The sequence below is a fragment of the Phalaenopsis equestris genome, unplaced genomic scaffold (assembly GCF_001263595.1).
Source record: "Phalaenopsis equestris unplaced genomic scaffold, ASM126359v1 Scaffold000480, whole genome shotgun sequence".
NCBI classification, from domain to species: domain Eukaryota; kingdom Viridiplantae; phylum Streptophyta; class Magnoliopsida; order Asparagales; family Orchidaceae; genus Phalaenopsis; species Phalaenopsis equestris.
This window is the reverse complement of record NW_018164921.1, coordinates 225,959-239,147: the sequence shown is the minus strand read 5'-3', so window position 1 is coordinate 239,147 and position 13,189 is coordinate 225,959. Positions and strand designations below refer to the sequence as shown.

At 34.1% G+C, this 13,189-nt stretch overlaps 1 protein-coding gene across 1 annotated transcript in view; it reads right to left on the bottom strand.

Annotated features, from left to right (window-relative positions):
- LOC110028017 overlaps positions 1–8,747 on the bottom strand; it is a 28,810-nt gene extending 20,063 nt beyond the window's left edge. The window contains exons 1-4 of the mRNA XM_020729708.1: positions 8,499–8,747; positions 8,170–8,288; positions 7,966–8,072; positions 7,797–7,884 (exon numbers count right to left, since the gene is read on the bottom strand). Of these exons, the coding sequence (XP_020585367.1) occupies positions 7,797–7,884; positions 7,966–8,072; positions 8,170–8,288; positions 8,499–8,634 (450 nt within the window). The 5' untranslated portion in view covers positions 8,635–8,747. The remainder of the gene's footprint in view (positions 1–7,796; positions 7,885–7,965; positions 8,073–8,169; positions 8,289–8,498) is intronic.
- Positions 8,748–13,189: the final 4,442 nt, after the last annotated feature.

Here is a 13,189-nt window from a genome sequence, read left to right as displayed (position 1 = left end):
ATGGAATGAAGACGTCAAGCACTAATCAGGAGATTAACTCTGAATCAATCACCAAGAATTATGTCCAGAAGACTCCTAAACTCTCTAACTTTATTACAAATCATAAACTCAATTGCCATAACTACCTTCAATAGTGCCAACTTGTATTTATGTACATTTGAGGTAAAAGGAAAGAGAAATATCTCATGGGAGAAGACTCAATTTCTGAGATCACTGATACCAACTATAGCACATAGAAGAATTGAGACCACATGGTTGTGTCTTAAATAATCAACTCAATGACTACAGATGTGGCAGAAAAATTTTATGCTATACAAAACTACCAAAAAATTTTGGGAGTGTGCAGGAGAAACACATTCCAACACGAAGAGCACTGCAAAGTTGTTTGATCAAAATCAAGCTTAATGACCTCCGTCAAGGAGAACTAAACAACACCCAATACTTCAAAAGTATCGAAGTATTGGTTGTAGCTGGATATATTTGAGTTACATGTGTAGCAATGTCCACAAGATGAAGTAATATTTAAATCTATCATCGAGAAGAAGAACATCAAAGTTCTAGTAGGACTAACTCAAGAATAGGATAAGGTGAGAGGGAGAATCATGAGAACAAAGCCTCTTCCATCTCCCTATAAAGCTTTCAGTGAAGTCAGGGGGGAAGGTAGCAGAAGTTGATGCTAACAAGAAATGGGGGTTCATCAAGCACTGAAAGTTCAGCTCTGTAGAAGCATAATTCTTCCCATGACTCAAAGGCAAATGATGCTACCACACGAAGGAACGGCTTGAAGTACTGAAGAAACTCATTGGAGGTAATTCAAAACAGCACACCAACCTTGAAACAACCAATGAAATATATCATTATCTCATCTTGTCAGTAATGAAAGACTCAGAACTAGGATTATAGATCCAGAATCCTCTAATCATATAACCAAAGGCATCAATGCTCTAGTCAACTGCAAAGAGGTGTCTACATCTCAATCGATAAGACTTACAGATGGATCACAATTAAATATTGATAGGAAAGACATGTAGAACTCTCTCCGGATATTACTCTTTCTTTGTCTTATTCCACAATTGGACAGTAATTTGGTTTCAATCAGTAAGCTTGCCCATGATATAAAATGTATAACTAAATTCCTTGAAAACTTCTATAAATTTCACATGATGGAATTGGTGAAAGTGATAGGCAGTATTGAAATGCATCAAAGCATATACTGCCTCAGAAGAAATCTCTCTAAACACACAATTAATCCCACAGTCATATGTCCCTCAAAATTCGAAGTCTGTTGAGTCTATGTTTGTGAAAAAATTGGTCATGTTATTGCATTTTGATATGGTTCATCGTAATTTTAATTATGTTGCTAAGTTATATACACATTTATTTCTCAATAAAAAAATTAATTTTTATCAAAGTGTGACTTATTAACTTATCAAACACACTAGAAATAGTTATCCCATGACTCAGTATAAACCTTCATCCATTTTTTATTATCAAAAATGATATTTGTGAACCTTCAAAGGTGAAAATCCTACGTGGAGCTAGATAGTGTGTTTCATTTATTAATAATCATGTTAGAACTATTTAGGTATATCAAATAAAGGAAAAATACAAAACAGCCCAACTCTTCCAAATTTTTTATGATATGATTAAAACTTAGTTCCAATGCAAAATTCATATCCCAAAAATGATAATGCAAAGAAATATTTCAACTCCATCCGTAGGTCCTATCTTTTGAAAAATGAAATCATTCATATAAGTTTATGTATTGATCCCCCACAATAAAATGGGATAACAAAAAAAAAACAAACATTTACTTAAGATATCCCGCTTCATTATGATTTCTCATCAAGTTCCAATATATTTTTGAAGTGAAACAGTTCTTACTGCAACGCATCTTATCAATTGAATGTCTAGCTGGATACTTAACTTCAAAACAACACTTCATATTTTGATGTTTACATAGCACATCAAAGCTTTCTCTCATATTATATCATCTAAAATCTATGTGTTTTTACCTTTTGTTCGCAATCATTCCTCAACCCGCATTAAACTTAAACTTAAATCTATCGAGTATATTTTTTAGGTATGCCTTTAACAAAAAATGGGTATAAGTGTTACTCTCATGCTATCAAAAAAATACCACAACTCTATGAATGTCACACTTTTTGAAAATCAATCCTCCTATCCAAATTTAATATCATGGAGAAAGTGCAAATGAACATCGATTTTGGGATGCACTCAATGACACCTACTTCTCTTCCACCCGACTCTCTTACTCCTGTTAAGGACATCCAACCAACCCAACCTAAAGTTCACAATAAAGAACTTTGTGTACGCTAGAAGAAAGAAAAACCTTGAGCAGAGGGAAGATAACTTACAAAGACAAAGCTGCTCCAACTAAAACCTAAGTCCACATTTACCTGAAATTCGAGTGAGTAGTTGAGTACGAATGAGTTATCCTCTTCCCATTTTGGCATTGATGACAAGGAAAGTTGTATGCCTGTACGAAATACCCAATTCAGGAGTATGCAGCTTATGGAAATCTATCCTCATCCTATCGAGCATTTATATCTAACTAATATTGGACTAGTAGGGAAAACAGTGGAAATACAAAAACAAACTTTCATTAACATTAAAATAGTATTACAACATAAATTGAACGAAAATAACAACCCAAGACATAAAATGACACAAACAAACACTCATAAATGTATTCTAATGGGTGATGGAGGTCAGTTAGAGAGATAGAGATAATTGAGAGGAATGACGGCAGTCACGGGAGGTGGATGTCAGCGAAAGGATGGTGTGGAACTATAGGGACAGCAGGTGGGAAAGGGTTGTAGGTGGTCGACAGTGGTAGTGGGGTTGTTGGGAAGAGCTTGAAAGGAGTTGGGAAGGCGGGTCAGGAATCATAACCCCTGGGAGGGGGGATGACAGAGAGAGAGGTTCATAGCTGAAGAGTGGGGAGAAGAAGGTTTAGAGAAGGTAACTGGGAGGATATATTCACCACCTTCGAGAGGATACAACCAAAGCACCACCACCTCCTCAGATACAACTTACAAAGGGGAAAGAGACTCCATACAGAAGATCTGAAACGAAACACCCCAAGAACTAACTTCCTACATATCTAAGACTGCAATTTATAGGTACCATTCGGATGAAGGAAGCTTCTACACAAAGGAATAGAGTGGGAGTGTAGAGAAATCCAAAGAGCACTCCCTAGAGCAGCCAATTCATGATGCCCCAAGTTGGATCGCAATAGTTCGCGATCCTTCCTGTCTTGCACGAGATCTTCGCTTGCGAGGATTCGTGAACTCCTGCTCCCCATTCTACGGCGCTCTCGCTTTTGTGATGCCAAGCGGACTGGCCCCGCGGTTCAAATCGCCCGAATTGGGCACTGTTTTAGGGCCTGTATCAGTCTCCTGGGGTTGGGAAACTTCGACTTTACTGAAACTAGTAGGAAAATTAGTGAAAACACAAAAAACAAACTTTCATTAACATTAAAACAAGATTACAACATAACTCAAGAAGATATAACAACAAAAGACATAAAATTACACAAACAAACACTTCTAAATATATTCCAATGGATGGAGGAGATCAGCTAGAGAGACAAAGAAGATTTGGAGGAAAGGCAACAGTTACGGGAGGCAGATGACAATTAAAGGATGGTGTGGAACTGTAGGGACAGCAGGTGAGAAAGGGTTGTAGGTGGTTGGCAGCGGTAGTGGGGTTTGTTGGGAGGAGCTTGAAAGGAGTTATGAAGCGGGTCAGTAGTAATAACCTGTGATAGGGAAATGAATAGGTGCCAGGGTGATAGGGGGAGAGTTTGGTATTTGAAGAGTGAGGAGGAGAAGGTTTGGGGAAGGTAAAAGGGAGGAAAAAATCACCATCTTAGAGATGATACAACCGAAGCACTACCACCTCCTCGAATACAACCCACAAAGAGGAAAAAGACTATTCACAGGAGATTTGAAGCGAAACACACCAAGAACTGACTCCCTACAAAACTAGGAAAACAATTTATAGGCTCCCTCCGGATGGAGGAAGTTTCTACACAGATGAAGAAAGTGAGAAGCCTAGATAAATCCAGATAACACTCCCTAAAGCAGTCGATTCGTAATGCCCCAAGTCGGATCACGATAGTTCTCGATCCCCACTGTGACCATTCTTACCTTCGCACGAGATCTCCTATAATTGTGTTCCTTCCCGAGGATTCGCAAACTCTCGATCCCCCTTCTGCGCTGCTCTTGTTTATGTGATGCCAAGCTGACTGACCTCGCGGTTCAGAACTCCTAAACCGGACGTTGCTTTAGAGTTCATAACCGGGCAATGTTCAGCACCCCGAATCGGGCGCTGTTTTAGAGCCCGTAATTGAGCGTTGTTAGCGCCCGTATCACTAACCTTGATAATGTGCAAATTCCTAAATACATATAAAGCTTTTGAAAGCCCATAATGGAGGAAAGCTATGTAAGAAGTGATTTTAACACTAAAGTGTAATGACATATGGACTCTTACTTCCCCGAGATAAAAAGTCACTTAGATACAAATGAATGTTCAAAATAAAATACAAAGGTGATGAGAGTGTTGAGAGATACAAAGTCAGACTTGTTGCTAAAGGTTTCACACAAGCCTATCAAACTGACTATCAGGAGGCCTTCGCACCAGTTGTCAAATTGAATACTATAAGGGTTCTTCTTTCAAAAGCAGTTAAAAAGAAATTGAGTTGCATCAAACTGAAATAAAAAATATTTTCTTGAATGGAAACTTAGAAGAATAGGTGTATATAGAGATACCACCAAGATTTGACAATGATTCCAACAAACACCTTGTACGACTCAAAAAGTCTCTCAATGGTTTTAAAAAATCATTATGGGTGTGGTTTGAAAGATTTGTTAAATCTATGAAATCCATTGAATATTCTCAAAGTCAAGCTGATCACAAATTATTCATATAACACACTCAGGGAGATAAAATTATTGCATTGATCGTATATATAGATGATATGATTTTTACCAGTGATATGAAAGATAAATTCTTAAAATAAAAAAATAATGGTGGTTGAGTCTGAAATCAAGAACCTAAGAAACATGAGAGATCTTCAAGGTATGGAGGTAGCAAGATCCAAGAAAGGGATTTTTATATCACAAAAAAATACATCCCAGATCTGCTAAAGGAAACAAAACATGGATGATTGGATGCAAACCTGTTTATTCTCCATTGAAACCCAACCAGAAGTTTAACAGAGAAGAAATATCTGTGAAAAAGGGAAGATACTAAAAATTAGTAGGAAAACTCATCTATATGTCACATACTAGGCCAAATATTGCATACTCTGTCAGCCTTATAAGAAAACACATGAATAATCTAAAAGAATAGCACTTGGAGATTGTTGACAGGATTATGAGATTTCGAAAAAAAACTTTTGATTATGTTTTAATTTTTAAGAAAATCAAAAGCAAAGAAGTGGAAGCTTACACTAATGCTAGTTGGGCGGGAGAACTCACTGACAGAAGGTACATATATGTATGGGCAAATCTGGTTACATTGAGAGGTAAGGAGCAAGTTATTGTCTCGAGAAACAGTGAAGAATCGAAGTATAGGACACTTGCTTTGGGGATTTGTGAAGAGATCTGGATTCATAAATTGTTAAGGGAACTGGGATGTTTTTCTAATAGGCCTACTCAAATGTTTTGTAATAGTCAAGCAGCTATCAGTATTGTCAAGAATTTTGTGCATCATGACAGGACCAAGCATAGAGAAATTGATAGACACTTTAGCTCTGAAATGATCAATCAATGAGTTATACAGCTAAGCCACATCCCCACACACCAAAAAATTATTGATGTCTTTCACCAAAGTTGTACCTTTCAGTACCTCTCAGAATTCAATACCAGGCACAGTCTCTATAGCATATATGACCCAGGTTAAGGGGGTCTTAGAAATGTAAGAGGATTTAGTCCTTTTCATATTTACCTCTACTATGTTGGTCGACGATCACCTCCAAATTTTGGAGGATTTGATTTGGATGTCTTAAGAAACCTTTGATTGTTTATTCCCTTTCTATTTATGTTTTTCTATTTTTTTATTCAGAATTATTTCCTTTCCTAATTTAAGTAAGATATGTTTGGTCAGTTTGTAAATAAGGAGGGATAGGTTTCCCAATACACATGAACCCTATTTGAGAATAATAAAAAAAATGTTCCTCCCTTAGTAAATTCTACAGCTTATGTATTATTGTGTTATGCTTAGCTAAGGCATCTCAACTGCTTAGCCAGTTCATGTCGGTCAACAATTTTTATTTTTTGAGCCACTTTGATTACCTAGTCAATTTATATTTGAGCATGCTCAGTTGAGCTAAACCACCTCAATTACTTAGTCAATCTATGTCGGGCAGCACAATTCTTAAGATCACAAGGGGAATATGCCCCATCAATCCATGTTGAGAGTCATATGTTACCAACAAGCGCATTGTATCCATCGACACCATGTGCTTGTTGAGGGTTTGTTTGTTGGCATTATTTTTGGTGCAACATATATGCAAATATAGTTTGGTTATTTATGACTACTTAGTTGTAATAGTAGGAGAAAGTTTACGCATTATTCTGGGATTATCTAGGTCACTTTATACTATCATTTAGGCTTCGTTTCAGAGGGCTTTTTGGCTCCTTTCCGGTGAACAGAAAGCAGATAAAATGAAGAGGGTTTGATTGAGCAACTTCTCTGAAATTTCCTTTCACCTCAACGCCGCAAAATGTTGATTTTGAAATGTGAATGCTACCTGACTTTCAGTCCTCCATTACGCAATTCTATATTCAAAATTTTGGAACATGAATGATACATGCATTTCGGAATGTGAATGCTACCTAGATTTCGGAACGTGAGTGTCCCAAGGCTTTCAGCAAACACAATAGAGTAACAAATAATGCCATGAAATGTCAATTCCATTGACAATTTATAACATTATAAACGCCAAATTACTTTTATCCACAAGCATTTGACATTGGACTTGACAAGGACAATATGCCAAATAAATTGCACTCCAAAAAAGAGCAAATGCAAAAGTCTACCTTATATACGCATATAATAAACCATCGTAATCATAAAAAATTTACTAAATAATTCAAAATTAATAAAAAATTCAGATTCAAGCCCCACTTACCATCTAAAAATTAACACCTATACAATATTTTCATTGTTAGTGCAAGTTCCTGTAAGAAACTGGCATGCTAGGCACCATCTTGATGCATAGTGCTGCCCTTAAGACATGTACCATGGCCCCGTGCCTAAGATGCTAAAGTTTAGATTAAGATTGCTTATCACTCTTCTGCTAGCATAATTTTAAACGCATTTTTAATGATAAATATTGTCTTCAAAACCACAACAATTACACGCATATTGTTATATTAAATGTATTTTCTAACAGAAGCTCACGTACCATCTAATAGAATTACTCTGAAGGTAGAGGAATACGTTCTGAAGAATGTGAAACCTGGGAAAACATTTATGTCTTACTTAAATCCGTGCTACAGCAACATAAGGGCACTTAGAAGTCATCCAATAGGTTTCTGACCCACATCATTAAACTCAAACTTATTAAAAAGAAATTAATACTTTCAAAAGAGACAAGACAAGCTCGTGTACAACAGACGTATGTGACAAAGTGGATAATGTCACATCACATAGTAGAAACTAATAGTAAAAATCAAAGAGTCATGCAAAAGGAATTGGCGATATGTTGACAAAACAGAAAACACAAAATAAAAAAACAAGTACGTTCAGATAAAGGGTCATACCTGTGGATCAACTATCCAACCGTGATAAAGTCCAATATCTAGGAGATCAAATATGGCGCATTCACGCGTAAACTCAAAATCATTAATCCTAACCAAGCATTACAGAATTAATAGCAGTTCTTACGAACACTGGTTAAATGAATCTGAAATGACAAACTTAAATCAATACTTTCTGAATTGCACGTTCACGTCAATCCCAGTGGCAAGCCTAGGGAGAAGATCAATAGCATCCGCAATGTTCTGTTGTTGGTTGATAAGATATCCATCGTCCTTGTCCTGTTCTCAGTAAGCAAAACAACATCACAACAAATCCCTAGAAACTCAACCAACGAAAAAACCATCCTCCTCCAATCAATCCAAAAAAGATAAAAACCTGCAAGCTGCAGTTAGAATCAATTAGTCTCCCCGCCACAAGAGAAAGCAACTTCTGCAGCGGCACTTCCGGTGCGTCCAAGCTCAGATTAATGCTATTCCGAAGCAGCAGAACGTTGCCTGTTCCACCAACCATCGAAACAAGAGCAGCACAAAAACAATAAGGAAATCCGAATCAAACAAATCGTCTTGAAATCTACTTTCCAACAATAAACCCCCAATGGCGGAGCAATCAATCTCCCGACTCGCCAGAAAGCGTAAAACCAGATAGAACGGGGGCTTGACAGCTACATTTCAGCAAATTAGAGGAAAAAGGGAATGAGAACTCACAGATGGCAAGGAGCGGGCAGGGACCGTTGTCGTTTTGGAGCACGATTGGCGTGGAGCGGCCGAGGAACTGGACGACCTTCGTTTTGTATGCGACGTCGTCACCCCCCGGCTCCAACTTCCGGTCATCGGTCGCCATGATTGATCCGATGATCACCGAACAAATCCGAAGGAGAAAGAAAGTAAAGATCGTCGCGCGAAGTAATCGAGCCCGTAGACCACCGAGCGACCAACTCTTCTCGGTCTCCCGTTTTATCGCTTGCTGGGTTTATACTCGTCTTCGTTTCGGTTTTTGCTATACCCGCTCAGACCACGTGTCGTGTCCACCGTTGGATCCACGGAACGAGACTGGAGCACATCCGGCCGTAGGAAAATGTCAACCTGGTCTTCGCCGACACGTGGGCCATTAATATTGAAAATAAATTATTAACGTGTAACTGTTCTCTATAATGTGGTTATATATGTCTGAATACATTTTTTCTTGAATTAGAATGCATTTATAGACACTTATAATGTTGGCAAGCTTGTTTGGGCCTCAATGAAATTTGATATTCAAACTTATTATTTGAACATAGCTTCTAATAAAATAAATAGACTCAGACATATATTCAAATAAGATTCAAAATTATGTTGAAATTTAATCTGGGTTTTATTTAAGCATTGTTTGAATGTATATTTGAACTCAGTTGGAACCTAGTTTTAAACAATTGCTTAAGAAAAGGTGTCTGTATTTGGGATTGAATGTGATTTGATCCATAAGTTCCAATTAAATATTCACCATTATCTTGTTAAAATGTATTCATTTCATTTGTTTTGATATGTAGACAATTGTTGAGATATACTATTTTCTTATAGGCATTATATAGCAATGCTAATATATATTACTAAGGTTAATAGAGGAAATGATAAATCGCAATTTGAAGCAGATAATCAATAGAAGGGTCAAGCAGAGCTCTTCATGAAGCACTTCATGCTACCAAAATTGTCATTCTTTAAGGCCCTAATCCATTAATTTGTCCTGAGGAAAATTGAAGATTAAAAGAATGATAAATACAATGTTATATTTAAAATTGAACATAAACATTAAATTTTTAATTTGTGTTGATCATTAGATTAAAATTTGACACTTATTTCCTTGATAAGAAATTTGAAGAGGTCACTATAATAATAAGTCTAATTAAGAATTGCTTGGATGATAATAGGGCTTGAAGAATATTAATCTTGGAAAGGCTCTCATGGAGTACATAGTTAGAGAAGTTTTTTGAGAGCCAAGTTTTTTCTTTGTTGTTGATGATTTTTTCCTCAATCATGAGAAAAATAAAGATATGATTATTAAGCTCCCGATAATTATTGAGGATGATGCTCTCTTTTTTTCAATTTGTATGGTCATAGGAACGGAGAAGGACATGATCCAAATTTTGAATTTTTTTTTAAATAAGTGAATGCCTTAAATACTATTACTGGATTTTCTATCCTATCATAGTATTGAACTTATAAGGCTATTTTAAAGCTTGAGTAGAGCAATGCATAATTCCTTAGTGAGAAATTTTGCAGGGTGTCAAGTTTAATAATAAAAAAATATTTGAAAGTAAGAGATTGTTGTAACTTTTAACAATAAAGATGTTAAGTCATGAATTTTCTTATGTTTTGACTATTGCTTTGGTAAAATAGCATAGGAAACTAGCTTTCAGTTTTATATCAAATTCCTTTATTTTTCTTTTTTTTTTATTTTTTTTTGGAGAGTGATAGGTAATCCCACACTAATGCATATAGCTAATGAGAAAGAATTTTTATAAATTTATTATAAAGTTTTTTTCATTAGCCACTTTTAGGTATGGTTATATCATTTAATGTTACAATATTGTTTATGATTTTTTAATCCAAAAATGCACTTTTCCTTTTAATAAAGAAGTGGCACTAGCTTTACCAAAAGTTATTTACACTAAATTTATTTATTATGGATGATATTTCTAACTAGTATTGTAGAGCATTTGTTCTTGATATAACAAAGAAAATAAAAGGAAAATTCTTTTTTTAGTTGTTGTCACCTTTCTTTTAGTATGCAATTAGTGAAGAGGAGAGATTTTTAAGAACTAGCCCAATGTATAAATAATGTAAAATCCAATGTACTAGAACAAAATTCATTGAATGGTAAGTACAATTGTATTCTCTAAGAAGTTGATGAAATAAAACAATAGTCATTTTATTTTGAAAGGGTTAAGTTTGTCTGAACATCACACAGAACCCACTCATCGTCATGAAGATGGAGGATCCAGAATAGATTAAGTATCAAAACAATGGTTAGGTAAATAATTTTTAGTTAAATAAACACACGTTATATTAACAACTTATTTCTATAGATTAAATAAACAAGTTTTTAAATTTCATTATTTTACTTTGTGGATTGTTAAGTATATATGATTCAATGCATTAATCACATATTATAAAATAAGAATATTCAAGAAGTTATAAATAATTGCATTCAATTCTTTATAGACAAATAATGTATATATTTTTAAGAACTTGGATCTATATGTTATAATTAGCTTAATGATATGGTTGCATTTCAAGTGAGGCATTTTGTATAATAATGTTATGGTATAGTTTATGTTATTAACTTATTATAAACGATGACAAATACCTTTAATAATATTTTTTTATAATTTATAAATTTTGTTACAATGCTTTTTATTATTTTTATTATAAACAATGTTATGTTACTCTTATTATTATTAGATATTATACTATAAGGAATATTTCTAACGTATCCATTCTTTATTACCAAATAATGGATCTTTGAACAATATTTGAACAAGGTGCAAACCATCTTAAAAAGAAGAAGTCAAACTGACCTCATAACTTTCATAGTTTAGATGAAAGAGCATTTTACCTCAAATCCTGTATCTATCCCGAAGGATGAACACAAGAATTGAGGGTGAGGCTCGATCAAAAACATCACAACTCCTTTGATCATTAAGTTAGTCAAAAAAGGTTCAATCCTAGTTGAACCAATTAAAATAAGGTAAACTTTTATGGAATAAAGCTTATATAAACTCTTTAAAATGTAATCAAAATTTGTTCAAACTTACCAAAAGAATAAGTTTAAATCTCTTAAAATCTAGCTTAAGCCTAATTTGACTAGGTATGAACATGTTTAAACTAGTTTCAAACTTACTTAAACCAAGTTCAAATCTTTTTTTATTAGGTTCTAATTTCATTTTGGCTTCTTCAAAACATGATCAAAACTTTTTTGAGCATATTTGAACCAAGTTTAAATCGCTTACAACTAATCCAAGTTTTCTTCAAGAATTGAACTATGTTGATGTGATTAAACTTGGTTTTAATTTTTTTAAAAAAAAAGATTTAAATATTGATGAAACATAATTAAGCATTATTTAAACTTCATATAGTCACACAATAATATAACATGAACTAAGTATGAAAAAAATCTTAATAAAAGACTATCACAAAAATTCAATAAATTTAAAAAAAATCAAACTCAATGCAACTACATTTTAATAAAAAATTACATAATATTAAATAAAAAATTACATAATATTATATCCAAATTAAACATTATAGAGTACTAATATTAGAATTACTTAATAGAGCTAAAGATTATCACAAGCAATAAAAACTATTACTTAACACTAATTACAAAAGCTTACAAAAATGAAATGATTACACCTAAAAATAAGGTGGTGGTTCGTATTTATCTTTTTGGAGTAACACAAATATGAATTTTTGCTTCTTAAGGAATACTTTTGCATTACGTTGCACCTTCTTAATAATTTAAAGCTTTCTATTATTGTTTAGATAATCACTCTAAGACTTTACTAATCGATACATAATGATAATAACTTTTATTTTTTAAAAATATCCCATGTCATTTTATTTCCAATTGAATATATATTCTCAGAGTATGAAGTTAACCATAGTCTTAGCCAAAACATCTAACATAACATGTAATAGGTAACATCCTATCACATGCTATAAAAAATGCTTGTTAACATTAAAAGGCCCTATTATGATCATCTTTGATGTAATTCACATTTGGATAATGTTATTTTCATCATTTTGATGCAATAAATATTTTAATAATGTTTCTAACATTTTGGAAACAAAGTTTTAAAACCCCTTGAGTACAATAAAACTAAACTCTTAGACATTGATATCTCTTTTGATGTAACATTTGGTAAGTTACACCAATAGGGAAAAATCATGACGTCATCTAGTCAAAGTAGATAATATCTCGATGGTTGAGAGTTTTGGATATTACAAATGGTTATTAGAGCAATACACCAGCCTAGTGATGGGAACAAAGTGCCATTTAGAATAAAGTGCTATGTGATGAGAGTCACCTCTTGAGCACTAGGTGGGACAAAGTGCTACATGGTGGAAGCCGCCTCTAAAATTTGTAAGGGCTCCCTATAGAATTATTTCTTCCAGGAAAAAAATTCTAGGGTAAACAAGCTGATGAGGATGGTGAGGCATAATATAAAACCCCTTAAGTATAATGGAGTTGAAATCTTAGACATCAAGATGTCTTTTGGAATAATGGTTAGAGTTTTAATAAAAATTCCAAAGTTGTGTTCTTACATGGAGCACTCCTAAGATAGGTGATATGTGATGTTGATTTTTCAGTATATATATAGATGTAAAATGCGATGTATGCGATTATATGATTAATTTCC